This window comes from Elephas maximus, chromosome 13 (genome assembly GCF_024166365.1).
Source record: "Elephas maximus indicus isolate mEleMax1 chromosome 13, mEleMax1 primary haplotype, whole genome shotgun sequence".
Lineage (NCBI taxonomy): Eukaryota > Metazoa > Chordata > Mammalia > Proboscidea > Elephantidae > Elephas > Elephas maximus.
Window position 1 is genome coordinate 37919835 of NC_064831.1, and position 26104 is coordinate 37945938.

The 26104-nt window shown below is 38.9% G+C and overlaps 1 protein-coding gene across 1 annotated transcript in view; it reads left to right on the forward strand.

Annotated features, from left to right (window-relative positions):
* The window catches only part of TTC29 (tetratricopeptide repeat domain 29), a 301390-nt gene that overhangs the window by 137238 nt on the left and 138048 nt on the right, over positions 1–26104 (forward strand). Inside the window, exon 8 of the mRNA XM_049905435.1 lies at positions 20284–20375. Coding sequence (XP_049761392.1) covers positions 20284–20375 — 92 coding nt within the window. The remainder of the gene's footprint in view (positions 1–20283; positions 20376–26104) is intronic.

The following is a 26104-nucleotide window of genomic DNA, read 5'->3' on the forward strand; positions in this document are numbered from 1 at the left end:
TGTGGAAGAGGGTGAGTGGATGCAGGAAGGAGGAGTGGCAAGTGGCATCAGGCTGAGAGTGACCTTCTGCTTTGCAGCATCTCCAGAGAAAGCACTGTCAGGAATGTGCACCTCTCATTTCCATCCCCATCTGAAATCCTGGTGGCATAGTGGTCAAAAGGTTGGCAGTTCAAATCCACCAGGCACTCCTTGGAAATTCTATGGGGCAGTTCTTCTCTGACCTGGAGGGTCGCTATGAGTCAGAATCAACTTGACAGCAACGGGTTTGTTTTTCTTCCCTTTCCATTAGCATAGATAATGGGGCGCCATGGATTCTTCATTGGTTCTAACTAACCGCTAAAGCTGATTTCTCCTGTTTTCTCTGGATGTTTGCTGACAGTGCAAATAAGTGCAGCTCTAGAGTAAGTACACTTGTAAGAAAAGTAATAAAATTCGCTTTTTCAAAAGCTGTGTACTCAACGTATTATTCCCACCTTCTCACTCTCTTCTTGCTCTAATGCAAATTTGCTATCTACTAGCAACTCTTAGTAAGTGCAAGCAAAAAAGAGCATATGAAAAGTGTTGTTTTTTTAGATTTTTCAGGTGAAAAAACTGGCAGAGGAAAACGTGTAAAATTTTGGATAAAATAAAATAGGGAGAGGGCTTTACCTGTCAAATTCCATTTTCTCTCTTACCCTTTCCACCATCATCACAGTATGACGTAGAGTTTAACAACGTGGCCCCTGGAATCATGCCATCTGACTCCAAATCCTAGTCCTGCCACTTCTAATCTTGTGACCTTGAATGAGTTACTTAACCTCTCGTGCCTCAGTTTCCTTGACCACCAAACCAAACCTGTTGCTGTCGAGTCGCTTCGGACTCATAGTGACACTACAGGATGGAGTAGAACTGCCCCATAAGGTTTCCAAGGAGCACCGGTGGATTCGAACTGCCAACCTTTTGGTTAGCAGACAAGCTCTTAACCACTTCACCACCAGGGCTCCCTCAACTACAGAATGAGGATTATAATAGTACCTAACTTATAGGGAGTTAATGAGTTAACATATAGAAGTCCTTAGAATTGTGCTTGGCACGTGGTAATCCTTCAGTAAATGCTAGTGAGCATTATTATAGTGTAGTGAAGGTGTAATTTGCTGGGTCTGTGCTACGATTATGCTATTTCTGCTGCCACCACTGACTTATTGGAGCACAGGCCAAACTCTTAGCACCCTGCTTTGTAGAATGAAGATGGTATTTATTAATATAGCATGGTGATGGAAATTCTAGTGGAGTAGTAAAGAGATAGTGGTTTATTGGTCCTTATTATTGTACTGCAAATGATTTAACTATATGTTTTTCCTAAATTTAATTAAACATATTCATTTTCCCTATGAGCTTATATTAGCTTACAGCAGAGTGTTTATTACGTGCATTTTATGTTTGTAATATCATAGATATTACAAAAATAAACATTTTTCCCTTTAAAATATTACATAGATAAACATTAATATTTGTCACAAGGTTTCAAAGCCAAAATTACTTTTTTTAATTTTTATTGTAATAGATTATATAAGAATGGAAAATTACTATCTAGGCAATCATTACAATTTTCAAATTAAGATATTTAAAAAAACAGATTGGGGGTCAGATATCTGGGTTCTAGTTGTGGTTTGTCACTAAGTAGCTCTTTGGCAATGGACAAGTCATTAAACTTTGTTCTGTTCTTGTAATGAATTTCGTCCCCCAAAAATATGTGTCAACTTGGTTAGGCCATGTGTGGTTGTCCTCCATTTTGTGATTTTCCTATGTGCTATAAATCATACTCTCTGCCTGGAGTTAAAGAGGGTCAGGGTGGGATGTAACACCCTTGCTAAGGTCACATCCCTGATCCAGTGTAAAGGGAGATTCCCTGGGGTGCAGCCTGTACCACCTTTTATCTTACAAGAGATAAAAGGAAACAGAAGAAAGCAGAGAATTGGGGGACCTCATACCACCAAGAAAGCAGTGCCGAGAGCACAGCGTGTCCTTTGGACCTGAGGTTCCTGAGCTGAAATGCTCCAAAACCAAGAGAAGACTGATGACAAGGACCTTCCCCCAGAGCCGACAGAGAGAGAAAGCCTTCCCTTGGATCCGGTGCCCTGAATTCGGACTTCTAGCCTACTAAACTGTTAGAGAATAAACTTCTCTTTGTTAAAGCCATCCACTTGTGGTATTTTTTTTATGGCAGCACTAAATGACTAAGACAGTTCTCTTAGCAACATTGTTGTCTGAAACCATTGTTATAATCTCAGCTGACAATTGGACAGGTTGTACCAAAAGGAGTCAGAGCTTGGAGCCTGGCCTGCATGGTGGCATTGTCAGGAAAAGAAGGCTGAATAAGAGTGCTGGCTCTGAAATCAGATTGCCTGGGTTCAAGTCTCATCTTGACCACTTACTGGTTATATGACCTTGGCTCAGTGACTTAACTCTAGATGCCTCAGTTACCTTATCTTTAAAACAGTGATAAGAAGAAGAATAATGCCTGCTCATGGGATGTTAAGAAGATTAAATTTGTTAATATGGGTAGTCTTAAGAACAATCTGTGGCTTATTCATTCGGTAAATATTTTTGGAGCACCTACTCTATGTCAAGCCCTGCTCTAGGCATTTGGGATACATAATAACAAGACAGACAAAGCCCTCCTGGAGCTTCCATGACATTAGACAAAGACAATAGCGAATTATACAGTTTATTTGACAATGATAAATATAAGATGAATATTAAATACAACAAAGGAATGATTTCAGAGCGCCAAGGCAAGTGGCCAGGTGGGGGGAATCTTAAATAGGTCACCAGAGTAGGCCTTATTGAGAATTTGACATCTAAGGGAAGACTGGAAGCAGGCTAGTGAGTTAGCTGTGTGAATACCTGAAGAAAGTGCAAGCGGGGCAGAAGTAATGGTCAGCGCAGAAGTCCTAAGATGGCAATGTATCTGGGGGGCTTGGGACCAGGGAGGCTGAAGAGAAGCAAAAGGGGAGAAGAGTAGTAGGAACTGAAATCAAAGAGATACAGAGTGAGCAGATCATATAAGGCCTTACAGGCTGTTATAAAGCGAGTTTTATTTTTTGTTTGTTTTTGTTTTTCGAGTGAAAAGGGGGAGTCGTTGCAGGCAGAGGAATGACATAAATAATTAAAAACCAACCAGTTTCTGTTGAGTCGATTTCGAATCCCGGTGACTCCATGTCTTTCAGAGTAGAACTGTGCTCCAGAGGGTTTTCAATGGGTGAGTTTTCAGAAGTAAATCATCAGGCCTGTCTTCTGAGGCACCCCTGGGTAGACTTGAACCTTTAACCTTTTGGTTAGTAGTCAAGCATGTTAACCATTTGTACCACCCAGAACTCTAAATATTCGATTAGTATTGGCTATTATTAGCTATTATAATTGGACTACATGTTAAAAAAAAAAAGTAGCAGCTGTTATACGCCATGGTGTGAGCAGGCGAGCATGAGGTTGGTATCTAGAAGGTCAAACTTTGGGCTGCAGTGGGTGTCTCTGTAGGTGAGTAGAGACTAGCTTCTGGGAACTGTGGCAGGAGGCAGTGAGCTGTAAGTGAAGGTCTACGTCAAGCACGATCATGCTCAGAGCAGTCCAGCAGCAGGCGTATCACAGTGCTTACGAACAAGGATTTTGAAGTCCAAGAAACCTGGTTCAAATCCTTTCATCTTCACCAACTCGCTATGTATCCTAGAGAAAGTTGCTCAGCTTCTCTGCACTCCATTTTTCTCATTTGTGAAATGAGAATATTAATACTTATCTCAAAGGGCTCTGTGAAGATTAAATGCACCATGAACATAGAACACTTTGCACAAGTAGTTTCTGCTCAATAACTGGTAGTGATGGCCATCGGCAAGTGACAAGCTCTAAGCCAAGCAACAGAGGTTCAGTGCGGGATTCCTGGTCGGGGCACACTGACAGCAGCAAGGTGGGTCTCCAAACTCATGGTAACTAGGAAGGGCTAGGTGCCAAGAGAGACTCAAACACGAGGAACAAGGCTAGAAGGTGGTTTGAGGGCTGGGATACACGATGGGCTTGGTCTCAAGTGACATGATGAGAGCCGAGTCATTTTAGCAAAGATTAAGATCAGAATAGGAGTCCCCAGGTGGTGCAAATGTTTAAAGCACTCAGCTGCTAACCAAAAGGTTGGAGGTTCAAGTCTACCAAGAGACACCTCAGAAGAAAGGCCTGGCTATCTACTTCCAAAAAGTCAGCCATTGAAAACCCTATTGTGCACAGTTCTACTCTCACACACATGGGGTCACCATGAGTCAAAGTTGACTGGACAGCAACTGGTTTGGTTTTTTATTTTTAAGATCAGGATACGACCCATGGCAAACTCATGTGATGCTGTCATGGATTGAATTGTGTCCCCCCCAAAATGTGTGTATCAATTCGGCTGGGCAATGATTCCCTGTACTGTGTGTTTGTCCACCATTTTGTCATCTGATGTGATTTTCCCCTGTGTTGTAAATCCTGTGTCTATGATGTTAGTGATGGGGGATGGGCGGCAGTTGTGTTGATGAGGTAGGACTCAATCTATGGGATTGGATTGTGTCTTGAGCTGGTTTCTTTTGGGATATAAAAGAGAGAAGCGAGCAGAGAGACAGGGGGACCTCATACCACCAAGAAAGCAGTGCCAGGAGCAGAGCACATCCTTTAGACTGGGGGTTCCTGCCTGGAGAAGCTCCTAGTCCAGGGAAAGACTGATGGAGAATAAACTTCTGTTTGTGAATGTGGTATTCACATCCACAAATATACTGTGGTATTTCTGTCATAGCAGAACTAGATGACTTAGATGCCAAACTTCTAACCTGGGAGAATAGGAACAGGAGTGGTCACGGAGACTGTGGGAGGTCTAAACTGATAAATGAGGTGAAGGCAGCTGGGACCCTGGGAGGGCTAAGGAAGCAGGGCAATTGGCAAGTTATTACACAACTGAGCTCTGTGATTCCTTCTGGGCTCTATCATTCTCAGTTTCCAAGTACTGATAAGTCATTTGAATGTGCCAAATATAATGGCAATTTTCTAGTTTATGCTATAAAACCTAAAATTTACTGTAAGAATGCTAGCAATGTGTTTTGCCATTTTATTTTCAGCTCATATGTTATTTCAGAGCTGATCAAAGGCATTGGTTGCAAAGTATGAAATAAATCACACTTCTAAATAAACCACTAAAGAGTGTTAAATTGATTTAAGTGGTTTTAGGAATGTTAATATTTAAAACATCTCTGTCCCCAGCCTCTTTATGACTACCGATAGCAATAACAACTACCATTTCATTCTACCATTCTTCATCTTACAATATTACACAGTAAACTGGGTAAAAACATGATTTTTTTAGCATCGGAATGGAAGTGTAGCATTTCCACTGTTTATTTATGTTTAAATATCTTGAATTTTATTCAGTCAATAAAAGTATACTCGATTAATGCATTTATTATAGTCCTTGCATAGGTTGAGGTGAATAAGAGCAGTGTTTTTTATTATTAAAGAAAACTTTGCCTCCGACTCACATCCTTTTGCAGTAAATTCGATTTCAAGCAGCATGTATTTCAGGGTAAGTCCCAGTCCTGAGGAATTTTCAAGCTACACAATTCTGCATCGCTGGCTTATTGGAAAATAATCTTAATGTTGCTGAAGTGATTGTCATAGATTTTTTTTTTTTAATACACAGAAATAAAAGGGTCTCAAGTGTTAAACAGAAAATTGATGGATATTCTTCAGAGGGAGGGTCTGGGCACTGAAGTATCCCTTGCAACCATTTTGGTACGAGAGCCTTGCAGAAAGCACAGCTTGACAGCCAGGTGTATGAGTGAAGACACACTGCGTGATAAAAGCCGCCCTGACATCTGGATCCCAGTGCAAGCATTCAAAGGCATTTCTGAACTCCTGGTGCATTTGTACTTACCTGGGCTCCCAGCCCTGCCTGGTGCTCCATCACTTCTTCCTTCTCAGCCTTGGCCTGTCTTCGCTTTTTCTTGTACTTCAGGAACTTCCCTTTTCCTCGGCAAGTCACCACCATCTGCTTGTATGTCACCGTGGCCCTTACGCCAGGCAGCGTGCTGAGGAATTCTCAGGATTAAGAGCACCATCTTCCTCCCCACCTCTGCCTCAGCACTGTTTCCTGCCTGTCGCTGCTCAGCGCTCTGCGCCACACTGGCTTGTTTTGTCAATAACCATTTATTTGTTGCTGGAATAGTAGCAGCCATTACATCTGACCTCCTTGTTTCATCAATTATGGATATATTATTGGATGTGAACATCTGCAAAAGCTTGCTGTTGAACTCACCTCCTGGCTGGGATTAGATAACGTGCTAAGCTATTGCTTATAGTCAGACCGAAACTCTACTGGGAAGCCAGGGGATTCCAAGAGTGGCAGAGCCCCTTCTGAAGTACCAAAAATGGCTTCGTATTGCCACCGTTTCCCCTTAAGATCCCAGTCATGTATTATTTACACTTACGACTGGTTGTTATAACATACTTGATAAAAGCTCTTGGCAGGAGTCGCATTTTCAGTCATTGTCACATCTGTCAGAATGGAAATGACTCATAAATTGTTTTCTTGTCTCTTCTTTCACTGCGAAAGGGTAATAGATGAAGCTGCTCCTGTGCGAAAGGGTTCAGAGGAAGCCTTTCCAACCATGTCTTATCTTAAAGAAACGTGTTCACACAGCCCAATATGAAAGCATTGCCTCGTGAATCTAAATTAGGGTTTACCGAGTTTACAAGAATAATGGCCTGTGGTAGAAAAGATTTCAAATTGTTCAGAGAGAATATGCTCAAAATGTTTTTCAAGGCCTTCGTGAATTTCTGAGAAGAGGAAACCAAACTAAAATTTTATTGAATACTGCCTTATATGAGGAAGAAATCTAGTATAAGTGGGATTTTGAATAGATGATGGCTTTACCACCAAGGGAAAGATAGATTTCCTAGTGACAATCAGTTCATGTAGAAATATAGACATTTTCATAGTATTAGTGCTTATTAAAAACTTCTAGGTAGTCACTCACAAATATAGAACGCTCCCTGATCCTTTCCTTGTTTAAGGTAGCAAAACAAAAGAAGTGTTGAGAAGTGGCCATGTGGAGGGGAGGGAGTTAAGGACTTCAGTTTGTCACCATGCTGGTGACTTACTCACCTTTCTGCCTCATTTTGTTACCTGTGAAGCTAGAAACTGTGTTTTCCTTCTATGATTCTAGATGAGGAGTCCTTAAGTGGCACAAGCAATTAGACAACTATTAACGTAAAGGTTGGTGGTTCGAACCCACCCAGAGGTGCCTCAGAAGAGAGGCCTGGTGAGCTACTTTCAATCAGCCACTGAAAACGCTATGGAGCACAGTTCTACTCTGACATACATGGGGCCGCGATGAATCAACCGCAACTAGTTATTCTAGATTAAAAGGAAGAGAAAAAAGAGTTGATATTCTCTCCACAGATAGGAAGAATTCCACCAGATACCATGATTTCCAACATAATTTAATTTCTGAACTGTGCATCCTCAATGAGCGCAGTGACCACATGGGCTTATAACGGGAGGAAGCTTTTATTTGTTTGGGAATTTGACTAAACGAAACCAGCACACATTTAGATAGGGAATTCTTGTGTCATTTTGAAATTTTGTTAAAATCCTCTTCTGGAAATTTGGCTTAGTTGCTGGTACTTAAACTCTCCAGGACTGATGGTTAGCTGAAAATTTTCATATACTTTCCATTTTTTCTTTTTTTTCCATTCACTATAGTTAAAAAAGTGCCATATTTTACATTTTCTCCTTTATCTAATGATATATGTTGTGAAAGCCAGTGCCTATGACAGTTCATGCAGCCCTGGTGGCACAGTGGTTAAGAGCTCAACTGCTAACCAAGAGGTCAGCAGTTCAAATCCACCAGTCACTCCTTTGGAACCCTATGGGGCAGTTCTACTCTGTCTGATAGGGTCTCTATGAGCCTGAATTGACTTGCCGGTAATGTGTTGTTTTGTTGTTGTTTTTTAATAACAGCTCATTATATCGACATTAATGTTTCTGGAGTTGCTTCACTACTAGTACCTTCCAAGGGCTCTACCATATTTGCTGAATAATATTCAACATACTATCTGGAGACATAAGACTAGGAGCTAGGTGTCACAATGGAAAACAAAACAGATATGGTCCCTGCCCTCATGGTACTTCTGATCTAATGGGAGAGATAAACATTAATCAAATAGATAAATATGACACTGTGGTGAGGGCTGAAAGAGGGTAAAGAAGCAGTGTTGTAATGTGTGCACACGTGTGTGCGTGTATGTGTGTGCACGCGCAAGCTGGTAGGACGCACAAGCACTGGGAGAGTAGGGAATAAAGTGAGAAAGAGCAATGCAGGCAGAGGGACCTGTCGGCAAAAAGACCCTGGAAGTGGAGAGAACTGGGCGCGTTCCTGTTAGTGAAAGGTCATTGTGGCTGGAACGAGGTTCCCAGAGTCCTGCATATTCCAGCAAGATGTAAATGTTGACATTCCTGCATCAGCACAATGAGTGACAATACAAACCAAAAAACCTGTTGCCATCAAGTCAATTCCAACTCATAGCGACCCTGTAGGACAGAGTAGAACTGTCCCATAGGGTTTCCAAGGACAATACATGTGTGGTATCAGGTTTGACTGGCATTTCATTTGATTTGCCACCGCCATCTTTAATCACCATAAATAACAGACAACTGAAAATATGGGTAATGCTATCATACTTGTAATGAAATCATTTGTCACACTCAACTTTTATCCCCACATAAACATAACCAAATGGAGTTTGAGAATTTTTTATTGGAAACGCACACACACCTGAAAAAACCTCTTTCCCCTCAAGTCTTTTCTTATCGCCAAATCCCTAATCACTGTATATGACTAGTGTATATTAGTATATTTCTCTTGTCATGAAATAATCAATTTATATTGTCTTTTACTAATGACCACATTAAAAAAGAGAGATAAAGTTAACTTCTGGCCACTTTAGCTCTAAAAAAAAAACAGCTTTTATCTCTCAATACTTCCTAGTTTTATTCTTTGGGGTGAGAAAGAGGAGATTCATTCAGATTACCTCAAGTAAGCATGTTGATTGTGAAGATTCCTGTGACAATGAGAAAGATCCTAATCCCATGATTACTCAGCAGCAGACATTTGGGGCTCACAGAAATCGAAGGATTCTTGGGAAGTAGAAGACTACATCATCACACAATTGTTATTAGTTGCCATCCAGTTGGCTTTAACTCATGGCGAACCCATGTAAAACAGAACAAAACTTGTCTAGTCCTGAGCTATCTTCACAGTCATTGGTATGTTTGAGCCCATCGTTGTGGTGACTGGGTATTTTGAGTGCCTTTCAACCTAGGGGGCTCATCTTCCAGCGTTGTATCAGACAATATTCAGTTGTGACCTGTAGGATTTTCCACTGGTTAATTTTCCAAAGTAGATCACATAGCCTGTCTTAGCCTGGAAGCTCTACTGAAATCAGTCCACCATGGATGACCCTGTTGGCATGTGAATTACCGGTGACATAGCTTCCAGCATCGTAGCAATGCACAAGCCACCAGTTAACGACTGGCAATTAGAAAAAAAATTCTTCATAAACATGTCTCTTGTAAACATAGTACAAAACTATGATGACTAACTTAATAATACATTTCAGTTTATACTAAGGGAAGCTTTTATTCTTCACTGTATGTGGAATCGTGTGTCATTATTTTGAGTTCGGGAGTTACCTGTTTGTTGAATGTGTAGGGAGAGGGTTTTCAGTGAAAGGAGATACTTGGAACTTTTTCTAGATATATATTTCTATCCTTATGGCTTTTGAAACTACAGTGTAAGCTCCTAGCATGTGAAGGATTAATTTGCAGTTTTAATTCAAACTGTGCAATTTAAGGATAACCTCAATTTTTGTCAAATTCTCAAACATTTCAGGTTGTGAAACAAAGATTTGCAGCTTTTTGAAGCACTGATCATTTGCATTAGCAGCAATTACTGCTTAATAATAACCAAATAATATTGTAGATTCCGCTCTTCCCCCTATCGTCTATTCCAATCTAGGGACTTTTTTAAAAAAGGCAGTTTCTTTAAGAATATGCAAGACTTTTAAAATGAGGGGGAAGCATAAAAGTAAAATTTCAACTGAATGAAATGATTCATCATTTTGTTTCTTCAAAAGAAATTTAAAATATATATATACACACACACACATATAGATCAGGAAATTTTTGAGCCAAGAATAAATTATTAAAAACAATTAGGGAATACCTTAGGCAACTAAATGAATCAATCATAGTGTCTTAAAATGCAAATTATATTTCCGGAAGGGAGAATTCTTGATCATTTAGTCCAACCAATTGTCTTGCAAACTTGGAAGCTGTAAGGTAAGATAATCAAGTGATTCTTCTGAGGTCATGCAGTGAGCATGTGGCAGAAGAGAAACTAGAACTCATGTGTTTCGACTCTAGGTCTGTTCTGCACTGGACGATACTGCCTCCACTTACTCTGTTGGGCAATGTAAGCAGTCGGTGTGTGATAGATAGTCCAAATGATGCATAATGTGTTTCAGGGATAAAGAGTATGTACCCCAAATGATCAATACACATGACAATGCTAGACTAGTCACCATTTAAAAACACAGTTTGAGCCGAATGCAAAAGATCTAACTACTTCTATATATTATGGTTTACAAAGCTGCACACCTGATAGTCCTCTGTGTTTGTTCAATATAACATATTTGTAGAAAAGAATTGCAGTATTTATTGCATGTCAGATGCTATGCTTTTCCAGAAAGTGTATGAGAGCCCTTAAGTGGTGTGAGACCAATTCTGTTTACCCCCATTTTTATCATCGTCTACCCGTGCCCATTGCTGGCTCCTGTAAGGTACCTCCGAATGCTGTTGCCCAGTCTGGTCCTCAAGCCTGTTAGTGCAGTGCTTGTCAGAAATCATTAGCCACTGATTCCTTTGACTAATGTTGCAGTTGATTGTCTGAATCATGTTCAGACACTGTAAATGAGGCAGAAACATCCTTTCTGCTCACCAACTGTGAAATGGCTAAAGGGGGTTAGATTGCCAGAAATCAGAATAAATGTATCTCCAATAAGATTTGGCAATGATTTCAAGCTCAAGATGGCAAGCTTGATTTTTTTTATTTCTGTATTTCTTACTGCACAAGCATAAATCTGGATCACTGCCTTTTCCTCCTCAAAGTAATGCACTGTATTGAGGGCCGTGCCCAACTTTTGTTATGAAATGACACAGTTTGGGATCTGTGCAGGGTATGTATGACAAAATGTTGGCTGTGCTGCTTTTTATAGTGGGCGAGGAAGAAAAGAAAGAGATAAAAAAAAAAAATGCCCCCTAGGCAATAGAGTCATAACTTCTCATTTGCAGATAAGGCCCTTGAACGCCCCCTTTATGGTTTTACAATTTGGGGGGTGAGGTGGGTTTATTTAAACTCTTCCAGAACCCCTGGATGTGAAGGCGAAATTAGAAATAAATGTTTATATGTGGCTAAACTCTTGGGGGTTTTAGTCACACTTATTTCAGAGCATCTCAGATGACTCTATAAACTTGGAGGCTTTGGGGAGGATAAACAGTGTCTTGCAATATTGGAACTACTGTCACGTGAGCAGGGATGGACTTATCTTGTCTGGTCCCACAAGACACAGACTTGGCTAGCAGTAGATGTTCCAGCCTTTGCCTCAGCTGAGCCAGTAATTTTCTCATATAACTCTCCAGCGACCTTAGTGATTAGCCTCACAAGGGGATAATTTGCAATCACGAAAATTGTTCAAAACCAAGAAAACCAAACCCGTTGCCATCGAGTTGATTCCAACTCATAGAGACCCTATAGGACAGACTAGAACTGCCCCATAGAGTTTCCAGGGAGCGCCTAGTAGATTCAACATTTTGGTTAGCAGCCGTAGCTCTTAACCACTGCGCCACCAGGGTTTTCGAAATTATTCAAGCAGAGGGTAAATCGGGGTCTCTCAACAGTGACACTATTGACATTTGGGGTGAGAGGATTCTTTGTGTGGGGGGCTACATGTGCACTGCAGACTTTTTAGCAGCACATCTGGCCTCTACCCACTAGATACCAGTAAGAAGAAAAAATTCATCGAGTCAATTCTGATTCATGGCGACCCCATGTGTGCAGAGTAGAACTGCTCCATAGGGTTTTCAAGGCTGTGAACTTTTAGAAATAGATCGCCAATAGTCTTTCTTCTTTGGTGCCTCTGGGTGGGTTTGAACCACCAACCTTTCAGCTAGTAGTCAAGCATTTAACTGTTTACATCACCCAGAACACCTCCCAATTATGACAACCTAAAATGTCTCCCGACCCATTGCCATTGAGTCAATTCTGACTCACAGCGATCCTATAGGACAGAGTAGAACTGCCCCATAGGGTTTCCAAGAAGCGGCTGATGGATTCGAACTGCTGACCTTTTGGTTAGTAGCCGTAGTACTTAACCACTGCGCCACCAGGCTCTATAAACATTGCCAAAATGTTTCCTGCTGGGGATAGAATCACCGCTGAGAACTATCAGACTTGATAAGTACATGGGGGAAATGAAGCAGTTACTTCATCTAAATCCTTATGGGCACTTTTAAACAGTTGATCTTATTGGAACCTCATAATATCCCTTCAAGGTAAGTTTTCTTTGTTCCATTTTACACTTCTGAAAATAAGCTCAGAGAGGTTAAGCCACCTGACACATTTCCAATGGTAGAGCTACTGACTCATTCAAAGACCTGTCTTACTTAAGACCCTATGATGTTTGGAGAAAATTTGAACATTCCAAAGGAGAATCGATTAAGTAACCAGTAAGATTCCTTCTAACCAATGAAATCTCTGAATCAAAGAACCTGGTCCACGCCTTTGGAGTAGGAGTGCCTACTGTTTTCAGTATTGAAATTAACTTTTTTTTTAAGAGACAAGTGGAGAGGTTGGCAAGTAGAGAAAGGAATGTATATATAAAGGAAAAGAAAAAAAAGAAAACCCTTCTAAAAATATGAACTAAATGTAGGATTAGAGTTCACTGAAATTTTTGAAAAATGATAAAATTTCCATTTCAAATGGTCTAGATTCTAGAACTTATTTTATATGGCGGTTTCTACGAGCTATTTTCGCACAGAAACGAAGGTATTTAGGGCCACCAACCAGGGCACAGAAGCCCATTTAAACTTCCTGTCACTGATCTGTAAAGTCCGGTAGTATTTTTCTCTCCTTTACCTAGGCATGAGGACAACTCAGCACAAAATTTTGAGAGCTTGGAATAATGAGAAACAAGAAGACAGCCAATTGCACAATCCTGGGTGTGGAGTTTTAACCAAATCCACTGAGCTGCCTAGAAAGTAAAAAGACAAAAGGTATAAATTTAAAAAGTCCCACAGAGGACTATTTTATGTGTATGTAGAATAAAGGAATGAAAACAGTAATAAACCTGCTTGACCTCCACAACAATAATCAAATCCTTTTTTTGTCATGAAACAGAGAAATTGCAGTTTGAAAGTTTGCCACTTCATCTTAGCAGTTATCATGTAGCTCTTGTTACTTGGCAAAAACATTCTGCACATGAACCCTAAAGCAGACTTTTCTGTTGGATGTCTTGCTTCTCTGGACCCTGTTAAACCTTTTTTTTTTTCCCCTCATTGTATCATTTATTACAAGTTCATTCCCATTGCCAAACCTTTGCTCTTGCCACCCTCCTCACTGCTTATCCAATTCCTATCATTGCTTTAAAATCATGCTAGAGTTTTTCTTCCTATATGAAGCTGTTCCCAATTGTATTTTGCTCGTAGTTTTAAAATTCTGAAATTGACTCGTTTGTTCATTTATTTACAAACTGTCTCACCATTGCCCAAACCCAACATAGGTGCCTGACGATGGACAGAGTAGAACTGCCCTCATAGAGTTTCCAAGGAGCAGCTGGTGGATTTGAACTGCCAACCTTTCGGTTCGCAGCAAAGCTCTTAACCACTACACCACTGTTGTTGTTGTTAGGTGCCATCAAGTCGGCTCCAACTCACAGTGACTCTATAGGACAGAGTAGAACTGTCCCATAGGGTTTCCAAGGAGCAGCTGGTGAATTCAAACTGCCGACCTTTTGGTCAGCAGCTGTAGCTCTTAACCACTGTGCCACCAGAGCTCCCTAAAATAAGTCTTGGCCCGTAGAAGACACTCAGTGTTTGTTTAATGAATTAATGCCTTTGGACTAAATGTTTAGCCCTTTATAAAGACTTACGGCCCCATATAATTTGTATTTCTATATGTCTTACTGCCTTCGATAATAAGGTCTTTAAGAGCAAGATATATAAAATTTTGTATCTAGAAGTCACCTCTAATAGAATGTGCTGGAAGAGTTCTCTGCATAATGTGTCGGTTCTGAAGGTCGAACATTCTGAAGAGAGTGACACAAAAGGAATGAAAGCAGCGTGGCATTACCTTTGCAGGTCCCAGTGCCTTCCAAACAAAAACCTGACCTCGCATCTGCTGCAGCACATTCCCTTCTTCTCTTTTTCCATCCTTCCATGCCACTGTGATGAGAAACACTGTGGAAAGCCATGTGGAGCTTCGAGAAAACCTGAAGCTGCAGGAGTAGACAAAGAAAAGAGAAAAATCAGCACATGCTTTAGAGATCACATCATAAAGGCATATTTCAAGTCAAGGTTGGCTTTTTTTTTCTTAGACATTTACCCCCAAATTATTCAGCCACACACTATCTGAATTGTTTCATTTCACTTTGTTAGACTCCATAAAACGCCGCCTGTAAGAAATGATTTGGGCTGAAACACAGCTTTTTTTTTTTTTGAACTACAGCTTCCTCTGGCAGAATTAATGATCTTTGGTTCATTCATTCCTAAGTATGAATTAGTTCAATTGACTGCTTTTCTTCTACCAGTGAGTTAAGGAAATTTCCCTGGAGAAATGCAAGCACCCAAGCAAGGAGAAGGGTACCAAAAGGGTAGAGGAAAGATGCCATGTTATTTCAGAATTTTTCTCAAAACAGACCTTTAACCCAATGAAAAGAAAAAGCAGCAAACATTCCAAATGAACTGGGACAGGGTGGCACAAGGGATCCTTGTGGTGATGGAAATGTTCTGTATCTTGGCTGTGATGGTGCTCACAGGAATACTTAAAAATCAAAACCCACTGCCGTCAAGTTGATTCTGACTCATGGCAACCCCGTGTGCTACAGAGTGATCTGTGCTTCATAGGGTTTTCTTGGCTGTAATCTTTATGGAAGCAGCTTGCCAGGCCTTTCTTCTGTGGCCCTCTTGGATGGGTTCCAACCACCAACCTTTACGTTAGTTGATAAGCACAAACTATTTACACCACCCGGAGACACGTGAATGTATTCGTGTGATAAAATAACATAGAACTTAGTACATACACAAAACCCAGTAAGTGCAATGTAAAACTGGTGAACTCTAGATAAGGTCGATGAATTATGTCAATGTCCACATCCTGGTTGTGACATTGTACTGTAGTTATGCAAGATGTTTTACCATTGGTGAAAACTGGGTGAAGGGTATAGGAGATCTTTCTGTATTATTTCTTACAAGTGCATGTGAATCTACAATGATCTTAAAATGAAAAATTTTTAAAACAAATGAACCAGGGCAATTATTTTCTTACAATGGCTAGGAAAGGGCTCTATCTGATTTGGGAAAGTTAGGCCTAGAGTGATCATCATCATAGTGTTTTGAAGAAAGTTTCAGTTGTCAAAGTGGACATAAGGGCCATGACTGGAAGAACATTTTCTTCTTTGATGTTACCTGAAATACAGGGAATATAAGAAAGAAATTGCAGGAGGTTAAGAAATGGAAAATCAGAGAAAGGCAAGAAGGGGGATCAATACCAAATAGTTTATTTCCTCCTGTGCAGGGCACCCTCATAATTGGTAGTCTTAAGCATGTGAAAGAAAGAAAAGAAATGAGTGTTTGATACTACCCATTGCTGTCAAGTCAATAGCAACCCTGTGTGTTACAGAGTAGAATTGAACTCAGTAGGGTTTTCTTGGCCATAATCTTTACTGAAGCAGATCACCAGGCCTTTTTTCTGAGGAACTGCTAGGTGGGTTCGAACTGCCAACCTTTCTGTTAGTATCAAGAACTTAACCATTTACACCATTAGGGTCTTTATTTGCTATTACTAGGCCTAGTAATGTCTTATTTGTCCCCTTAAAGATGCCAAAGGTCAGGTACAGAATTTATGTTTATTATCTTCCAGGAGGACAAGGCTACGTTTCTATTCCCTCTCTCTCTCTCTAGGACACACATACGTATATGTGGGTGTATGTATATACATATATATATGTATATCCCACTCAGTTTGTCTACAGGTGACAACCTGAAGGCTATTGTAGTTAAATAAATTAATGATCTTTAAAATTTGATTCTACAGCAAATAATTCTTCAAAGAATTTGCATCATGTCGCCAACTTTATTCTTTTGCCTACTCTCATTTTTTTTATTTTAAGTATTCTACCAGCTTTGTTTTTAGGTGACTGATAGTAATGATCTCATTTTAAGAACCTAGATTTTATTTGAAAATATCTTCACAAATAGATCTATTTCATTCTGGTGGGAAAATTAAGCCTGTTGTCTTAAAACTTCTAGTCAAATAGTTTTCAAGGCTGAGTTTCCATTATTCACTGAAATTTTTGGAGTAATTTGCTCGTGTGACCATGTAAACACTCAGTATTTATTAAGTATACTAACCGAATTTTCTAATTTTGGTAACCTTGGTGTTCATTTAAATGTACATAGTACCATGCTCAATCAGTGTTTTCCTCTCTCTTGACAAAGGTTAAGTTTATTGTCCATAAATGTTAAATCATTTTCTGTTTGTTGAAATATTTTGCACTTGGGGCCCCGCTGGTGGGTTCCAACCATCAACCTTTACATTAGAAAAAGATGAACACAAACCATTGGTACCACCCAGAGACACATGAGTATTTTTTCTCTATTTATTTATTTGTTTGTTTCTCTCATCTTTGATTTGTGATGATGGATTTTAACCTCCCAGATCCTGGCTTTGTTTCCAACCCATGACGTGCCACAGGGACATTCAATCAAGAACAATAATAGATCGTTCAGATTTCCACACCATGTTTTCTCACTTCAAGTATTCTTTGTAAAAAGATTTCACTCTTTGTCTTATGATTCAAGTTGATCAAGATATATTAGTTTGTAAACTGTTCCTTGCCTACTTTAAAAAGCAGGTGAGGTGGTTTACCATAAGATCAGTATAAAACATCTTTATTTTCTATGAAACCCATAGTCTCATGCTGTTTTTCCACTTACTTTTGTATATATATACATTTTTTTTAATGAAGACCTTCCTGCACCCTGAGTTTATTCCATAATGTTTTGAACTGCAGAATTCACCAGTCTACTGGGTTTTGACTTGTATTTTCCTTATGATCTCACCTATATGAATTTCCTCTTTAATTACAGCTTACATTCCTGAGGAGTAGAGACCATGTCTTCCTTTGATTTTGCCCAGATCCTCCTTTGATTTAGGCATTTTTTATCAAGGCCCTCAGTGTGGATTTATTTTATATAATTGACTATTTCCCTATTGGGCCAATAATGAACTATATTCTTCCTACTGCCCATATACTTCATGCTTTTAGGTAAGGTATTTCAGGGGATACATGACTTCTCTCAAGCTACAAATAAGTGTGTTGTCTTTACTTTTAAAGAGGGAAACTTCCACCAGGGGTGGTTGGCTACCAGATTTCCAGGGAATCTTGTCCTAACATTTACTTAACACTTTACATTGTTTCATGGTGGTCTCACAAAAGTCCTAGAGGTAGATTTTGTTTGCTTTTGCTTTTGTTTTACTTCTAAGAAAATTAAACCCCTGGGAGCTTGCATGGCCCAAGCGTGTTGGTCGTTGAAGAGCTAAGACTTGAATTCGGTTCTTCTTACTCTAATAAGGTTAATGTTACTCTAATAGGGTTAATATCATTCCAATAGATCACATCTGGCCCAAACTATATAGAATCAAGACTAAGACCAGAGTCAAAACTGCAGATTGAGCTACTTGTTGCCCTTCCTGCCTCCTGGAAATGTGGGACATGGTTGTGAGATAGAAGCCATCCACAATGAAGTATCTACCTATGGTTTCTTGGGCAGTTACTCTCCTATCCATGGGCTAAAGAGTCACACCTCTCAGATTAAACTGAGCACCTCTGGAAGTCACTGTGCTGCTTCAGGGCCCAAGTTGGCTTCGGCATGGAAGGATGGTGTAGTATAAGCAAGTTTAAACACTGGCAAAACCTGTCTTCACTCATTGCTAAGTTGCGTAGTTGCTTCAGTCCCAAGTCTGTATACCTAGACTCTAAATACCTCAAGGGTTGCAAGCATATCTTCTCCTATTGAATATTCTCTAGAGTATAACATAGTACCTGGTACACAGTAACAGTATTTGCTGGGGGAAAAAATAGTTTTTACATAAAATATAATTATATCCCATCTTCACTTTAAAGTTCTAGAATGCCATAGGAGAATGTATGCACTTCAAAAGACACTATAAAATCTCTTCCTAAATACCTTGATGTTTAGATTCAATAAGGTCTTTAATAAACTCACCAAATTCACAGGTTCTGCCCCTGAACTCAGAAAGGTCTACTTTAAGTCATACAAGATTGAATCAAGGTGGTGTCAGTTATGCAATACACAGCAAAAAGAACATTCTCAGGTTTACACAAGGGTTATTAAAAGACTAAAAATAAGAATCAACATATTTAGGTTTACGGTTTCACAGGAACTAAAACACTGGGCCAAAATGTATCAGTTCGTAAGTTTTAATATCCATATTATGTCAAGCCCACCACCTGTCTGTCACTTTGTCAGTATGGTGGTTTGTGTGTTGCTTTAGTGCTAGAAGCTATGCCACCAGTATTTCAAATACCAGCAGGGTCACCCATGGTGGACAGATTTCAGTGGAGCTTCTGACTAAGACAGAGTAGGAAGAAAGGCCTGGCAATCTAATTCCAAAAATTAGCCAGTGAAAAATCCTATGGATCACAATAGAATATTGTCTGATACAGTGCTGAAAGATGATCCTCCTAGGTTCAAAGGCAGTCAAAATACACAGTGGCTCCAGCAACAAACTCAACATACCAATGATCATGAAGATGAGGCAGGACTGGGCAACATTCTGTTCTGTTATACGTGGGGTCGCCATGAGTCAGAGCCAATTCAATGGCTGCTGACATTGTCAAGCAGTATGTTATAAATCTCATAAAACCCAGATTTTGTAAGATATCACAGTCGCCTCATTGAAATTATTTCCCAAATATTTACTTAAAGAAAATAAAGACTAGTATCAACCCAGCCTCTATAACACTCCCACATTGTCAGCTGCCTGAGGCTGGCAGTAACACACAGGGCACATATATGTCCTTCCTCGCACTGACTCTCTCTCCCAAACCCCACCCAGTGACTTTCACTAGTTCTTTCTTAGAAAATGTACAAAAAGAATTTCCATAGAGGTCTTTGGAGATTTCTTGTGTCCTCATGTGTGTAATAGGTTGGGTCAAGTAACAATGAAGGAATAAGAAAGAATGGGGTCTTTGTTTTTATGCTTTTTCCTTCTTCTGGCCATTGGAAGGGGAAAGAAAAGTGAAAAGGAACATTACGCCATATAGATGATGTCAGTATTAAATTATATTAAGGGCATATGTTTGGCTGTGGCAGCTGTAATCTTTTGATTATTGAAGAGATTGTTGGTAATGAAGTACATTTGTAAGAAATATTTTTAGTGTGTACCATATATGTGTACAAACCATGAGATATGCATCTAATAAAATGAAGAATTTAGAAATTGCCTGGCACCTAAAGTCATGCTTTTCAAATAGCTATTTATAGAAAGATAAGTGATATTTAAGCTATGATAGTAGAATATTATCATCTGCCTTATATTACCTTAGATAATAGTTCTATACTTTACAATAACATTGTAAACCATTCAATTATTTATTCACACCTAAGTTACATAAATTGGAAGATTGGGGACGGTGCGGGAAAAGAATTATTTTTACCAAAGTAAGACCTCACTGTCATGGCTTAAAGCGATAGCTGTGAAACAAGCTATACTAGAGATAAAAATAAACCAAACCAGCATGAATTTTTCATAAACAAAAGAATTTTTATGGGGACATTATAAACCACTATTAATTTTCATCTTCTCTTAGGAAATGAGCCACTGGCGTGTCTGGTCATTCTGTATGTTTCAGGCTTACTTCTCTTTCTCATAGGTCCTCAATACTTACAGTCAGATCTCCACAGACCTAGATGATGATCTCAGCCTGGGGAGAGCCTACGAAGCCACAGCCAAGGTCCTGCAGAGGTAAGCTAGCACATCCTCGTCTTGCTGTCACCGTGAAGGCACTCAGCTGTGAAAGACTGAAATTGTTTGAGGTCTGTCGCTTCCCATCAGTGCCTGCTGAAATTTTAAGCAGCGCTTCTCTTAAGCGACCCTTTGATAGTCAGTTATTTTAAACCAATATGGTGTTTTAACATATGCATCTAAACTCTTCTTTGTCTGTTCCTCCTTTGTATTACTTTTCTTTTCGGCGTTCTGTAAGTTTAGTGATGACCTTGAATGAAACAGGAAAAAAAAAAAAAATCAGGTCACCTCTCCCAGGTTAAAAAAGCAGACAGCACAGAACTATATAGTACGCTTCAGTGACCATGGCTTGCCATAACCTTTCCAGGTCTCTTCTTTGAGAAGAGTTTCCATTTGTGGTTCAGCCATGCATCTTCCATTAAGACATCTGTCCTGTGAGCATATCTGGATAAACAATTGGGTACAAAAACAATATTCTCATGATTTCATTGAAAAGAGAAGTTTTTTTTTAAGTATACATGAAAAACTTTGGATACTATTTTTCCGTGATAAATATATGACCAGCCTTTCACACATTTGTACTGTGATTTTTGTATACTCCATTTATTTATTTTTTTTATGACATAGTAACATTATGATTAAGCCAAGATCGAATAAAGTTGGAAAGTCTTTGAAGGTAAACCCACTGCCGTCGAGTCAGTACCAACTTGTAGCAACCTTCTAGGGCAGAGCAGAACTGCCCCATAGGGTTTCCAAGGCTGTCTAAGTCTTTACTAAAGACATCTTTCTCCCACGGAGCAGCTGGTGGGTTCTGAACCGCCGACCTTTTGGTTAGCAGCCAAGCACTTAGCCACTGCACCACCAGGGCTCCTGGTTTTTATATACTATCTTGGCATATCCAAAATACAGCTTTTTAGCAATGACAACAATATCAATGATGAAAGTAAATAATAACAGATGTAAATTGTATTAACCCTGAATATTAATTTCTTCCCATTTATAGTTCAGTTGTAGATAACATACGGATTTATCCTTTTGAAGGTAATTATCTGAAAGACATTTGAAGCATTAAATGCCCAGTGAACCGAAAGTGAAATCATCATTACATAAGTACCACCGTCAATACACTAGAGCAGCTGGTGGGTTCAAATAGTTGACCTTTCAGTTAGCAGCTGAGCATTTAACCACTGTGCCACCAGGGCTCCTTAGCAAAACTGTAAAGACACTAAAAAGACCACTGGTTGCCAGAGGGAGGGGGGAGGGGATAAGTAAGTGTAACACTGGATGTTTTAAGGACAGTGAGACTATTCTCCCTGATACTGTAAATGGTGGGTACATGACATCGCACATTTGTCAAAACCCATGGAACATAGAAACAGTTGAATTGGTATATGTTTTGCTGTGTATATTCTCAACAACAACAAGATAAAAATTTTTTTTTAATTACACACACACAAAGAGTGAAGACTTGGAAGTCAGACAGAACTAGCCCAAGCCCCAAGTCTGTCCCTTCTTGTGCAGTCATGAACAATTACCCTGTTTTCTTGTCTCTGTTGTTGTTGTTATAAAAAAAAGAAAGAAAATCACGGGACCTACAACACAAAGAGTGAACCCTCATGTAAACTATGGACTTTAGTTAATAGCAACGTATCAATATTGGTTCATCAAACCAATATTTATAAAATAATTTTTATGAAATGACATTTCAGTTGTGTCCCAACATAACAAAAGAGATAAACCTCCCAGGAAAATTTTTTCTTTCACAAACGTTTATTGAGCACCTACTATGTCACAGGACAAGAAAAGTGTTGGAATGCCCCTTTGGTCACTGGGGGATGAGTGTCACTATTCCCGCATGCCAGGACTCTGTAATTAGGAAATATTTTCCCACTAAACAAAATACTTTAAATATTTAAATTTAAGTATCTGTAGAGTGACCTTTCCCACAAGGGGGTAGTCACCACAGTGTACTGACATGAAATTAACTGCCAAATGCAATTCATGGACTTCGTAATTATTTTTGAAACTTTTGGAGACATAAGGTTGTCTTTGAAGAATTCTCATCTGTTCAACTTTGTGTGTCATCTGGAATATTTTAGTCTCAGCCCTGGGATTTGAATTCCTGGCCTAAGCAGTCAAAACTAAGGGAAGTGTTGAACAGCTATCTGGTAAAGTTTGACAATAAAGACAGACAACCTAATATTTCAATTTTGTTCATTAAGTCTTATGTAGGGTTTAGGAGTGGGATACGATACAGCTATATTTGATACACGATTGTAAGGATGGCGCAGGAGTGGGTAGAGTTTCATTCTGTTGTGCATAGGGTCACAATGAGTTGGAACCGACTCGATGGCACGTAACAACAATAACATATTTGATATACCATTAAGCAGGGTATGGTTTTGGTAAGGTATAGGTACTACTCTGTTTGAATACTTTCAACAGCCTAAGTAAACATATAATGGAGCAAATGAAATGAATCCGACTTATATGAATTCCTATCTACTGAAGTTCCACCTATGATTTGTATAGTAGACCTGGGTTCTAAATTTTATAATGTTATGCAATACATAAGAGAGTGCAGGGCATTCTTCTTCTGAGGTCACAGGGAAAACTTGTCCCAAAGCCCCAGCAAGCTTTCCAGTCCAAATCTGTCATTGTGCAGTGTTGCTGTGGGTCATGAGAGAGCACTCAGGGGCACATCAGACCTCAGGATATTTCTTTCACCATCAGTGGAAAATAACTCGAGTGTGGCCTATTGACAGCAGCCATAGGATTCAAAACCAAAAATTCTAGTCAGGTGGGCAATAACACCCTGGATACCTGCACAGCCTGGTTAAATCAAGTGCACTAAATATTCAAAACGTTTTGATATAAATTAGTGGTCATTTTTAGAAAATTTCACTTCAAAGTCTTAACTTCTTTGAGACATAAATATATGTATGTATAAATTGTCTTTCTCAGGTTAGCAGCAACATCCAAGAAATGGAACCCAGCCAAAATAGAGGAAATTATGGTGGTGGCAGCTGAGAAATAAATCAAGCTGCGTAGGAAGCTAGCCTCACCTCTAAATCTCTTTTTCCTAACCTGTGCAATTGCGCAAGTTTCACTAATGGTAGCCCTGTCTCTATAAACATATTTTATCTCTTTAAAGGAAATGGAGGTTGGTTGCCATGTCTAGGATAAGTGTGAGTCTAAGGCCGTCAGCTGAGCATGCATGAAAGGTGAATAAACTCTAAGGCTGGAAGCTTCTCAAATGGTTATAAGAATTTATACTGAGCCTTCAATTGAAAACATGCCACGTTCCTTAAAGACTGAGGACTTAGTTATATGCAGTTGCCCATTTGGTAATACTAGACCTGGCCCTGGTATTAGAAGAGTTATTGATGAAGGCTTTAATGGTGAACAGGTTTATTGTTTTTGATGTTTGTATGAATAATATTAATTACTCAAGACCTTAAGCAGCATAACAAAAAAATAAAATAAACATTTATAATATGTTCCCCTCCCCCCAGTTGGAATACGAGTGAAAAAAAGCTGCTATTCCAAAACGATCACAACAATTGCCTTAGGACAGCTATAAAAGCCCAGAATTTTCTCAAACAGAATAATGGTCCATAAAACAAAGATATAGTGAGTTGAGAAATTACCAAGTAAATATTACTAGTATATAGTCATTGAATTTAAGTAATTAGAGAAGAAAAAAAACCTTCATTTTCCTTATGGCCTTTTTTTTTTTTTGCCTCATTTACTGAAATAACTATGACAACTCTCCAACCTAATAGTGATTACTTTAAAAAAGAACCTAGGGGGGAAAAATCACAGAAATGAGAGCTGCTCAAGATACACTGGTCACAACTAGCCCATCTCTGGGTTTATCCCATACCAATTGTAAATCTTCTTGCGAACTAGAGTTCAATTATTTCCTGGAAAACTTTCCTTAGTGGAGATCTTTAAATCAATCAGTACAAAGTTTGAAGTGTGAAAATTACCTTTCTGTTATAGCTGAAAATTAATTTCTTCTTGCTTGAGAGAAATGGCACGCCCTAGTAATTTTCATACATTCTTTAAAATAGAACATCAAGGCTTCGATGCGAAATTTCCTAAAAATGACCCCCCCACACACAAAAAAATTACGTCAAAACATTTCTATTAATTCATGAAATTAAGAACAGCTTTTTACATTTTCTCCTGTCACTGATTCCATTTGCCTTATGACTCATCTGTGGCCCACAAACTTGGTGGCACAATCAACAAACCCCTTGGTGGCTGTTTCATCTCTGCTCTATTTGATTTCTTCTCTCTGAGTAAATGATTAAGTTTTCATGCATTGGTTCAACCAAAATCTATGTTCACTCAACCACATCCTTTATTGATTACTTCTACTGCAAACAGTAGGCCAAGTGTGATATACATAATTGGACAGTTGTCAGGGGATGTGGGTCTTAACAGTCCCATTTTCCCAGTTGGAGGCTGGAATCACCTTGATACACAAATATTCTGCACTGTTTCATTCTCAATCTTTGGACCGAGGAGTCCTCTTCCTCAGAATATATGTTTTTAACTCTCTAAGGCCTGGTTGAATGAATTTAATGATTATCCCATATAATATGCTGTTCAAGTTGCACCTGTGCACTGCATATAGAAAACTGGAATTAATATTTGTCTAACATTTTAACCTTGTCCTTTAACTTATATAGATAATCTGTAGCCATTCTGTAAGAAAATATTTGATTTTTTTTTTTCCAAAGGAAGATTGGCTTCACAACCTATTGCTAACTTTTAAGTTTCGAGACCTTTTAACCTTCGTACAATGTCTATATTTCAGATGTTATATTAACAGGTTTTCTGGTTATAATATTGTCCATTCACTGCATAGGGCATCTAGTTTATAATTGAAAGACTTTTTCTGTAGCATTATTTCTTAGGGCAAATTTGAGATAATTCTGGATGTTTTGGAGATCTGTTGCCCCTTTGGGGAAAAAAAGACAACTCGAGTCACCCAGCAATAGGTTTATTTATACCGTTTTGTGTTTCCTGTTCTCTGAACTTGGTTTTTGTTTTGTGTGGGTTTTTTTTTTTTTTAATGTTGTAATTTAATAATCTTTTTTTTTTTTAGTAGGCCAAACCTAATCCAAAATACACTTTCTTCAAAAAATATATCAGCTTTTAGGAACATGAACATAAATAAGCTTCATTGAGCTCATTTTAGCTTAAAAAATACGTAATAATAATTTTTCCCTAAGATTTTAAAGTGATATGCAAAGAAACTTCCATTTTTTTCTTTCTTCATTGATTTTTTTCTTGACTATTACAGTCCAGAAAATAGCTTACAATGTTAATGTCAAGTTGATAAAAACATTTTTAGCCTTAGAAATGCACAAGTTTGCTCAAAATTCTAAAAAAAAAAAACTAAGCGTTCTATTATTTCCTTTATTAACATTTTCATATTAGCATGTTCTCTTAATGCCACTTCAGTTGTTCACAAAACAAATATTTAAATGAAAATAATCAGTGCACCTCTCTCGTCATATTTTACTCCAGTGAAGTCTGGCTATGCCTGCATCTGGAAAATTCCTCAAAGAGTTCATAGTTTTTCTGGAGAATTGAGCAATGTTTAAGTGCAGAAGAAGATTATCCAGAATTTTGTTATGAAAAAGTGAAGACGGATTCATAAAAAGCAGTATTCACAACTTCAGGACCATGGAATTCCAATCTATTTCTGAAAT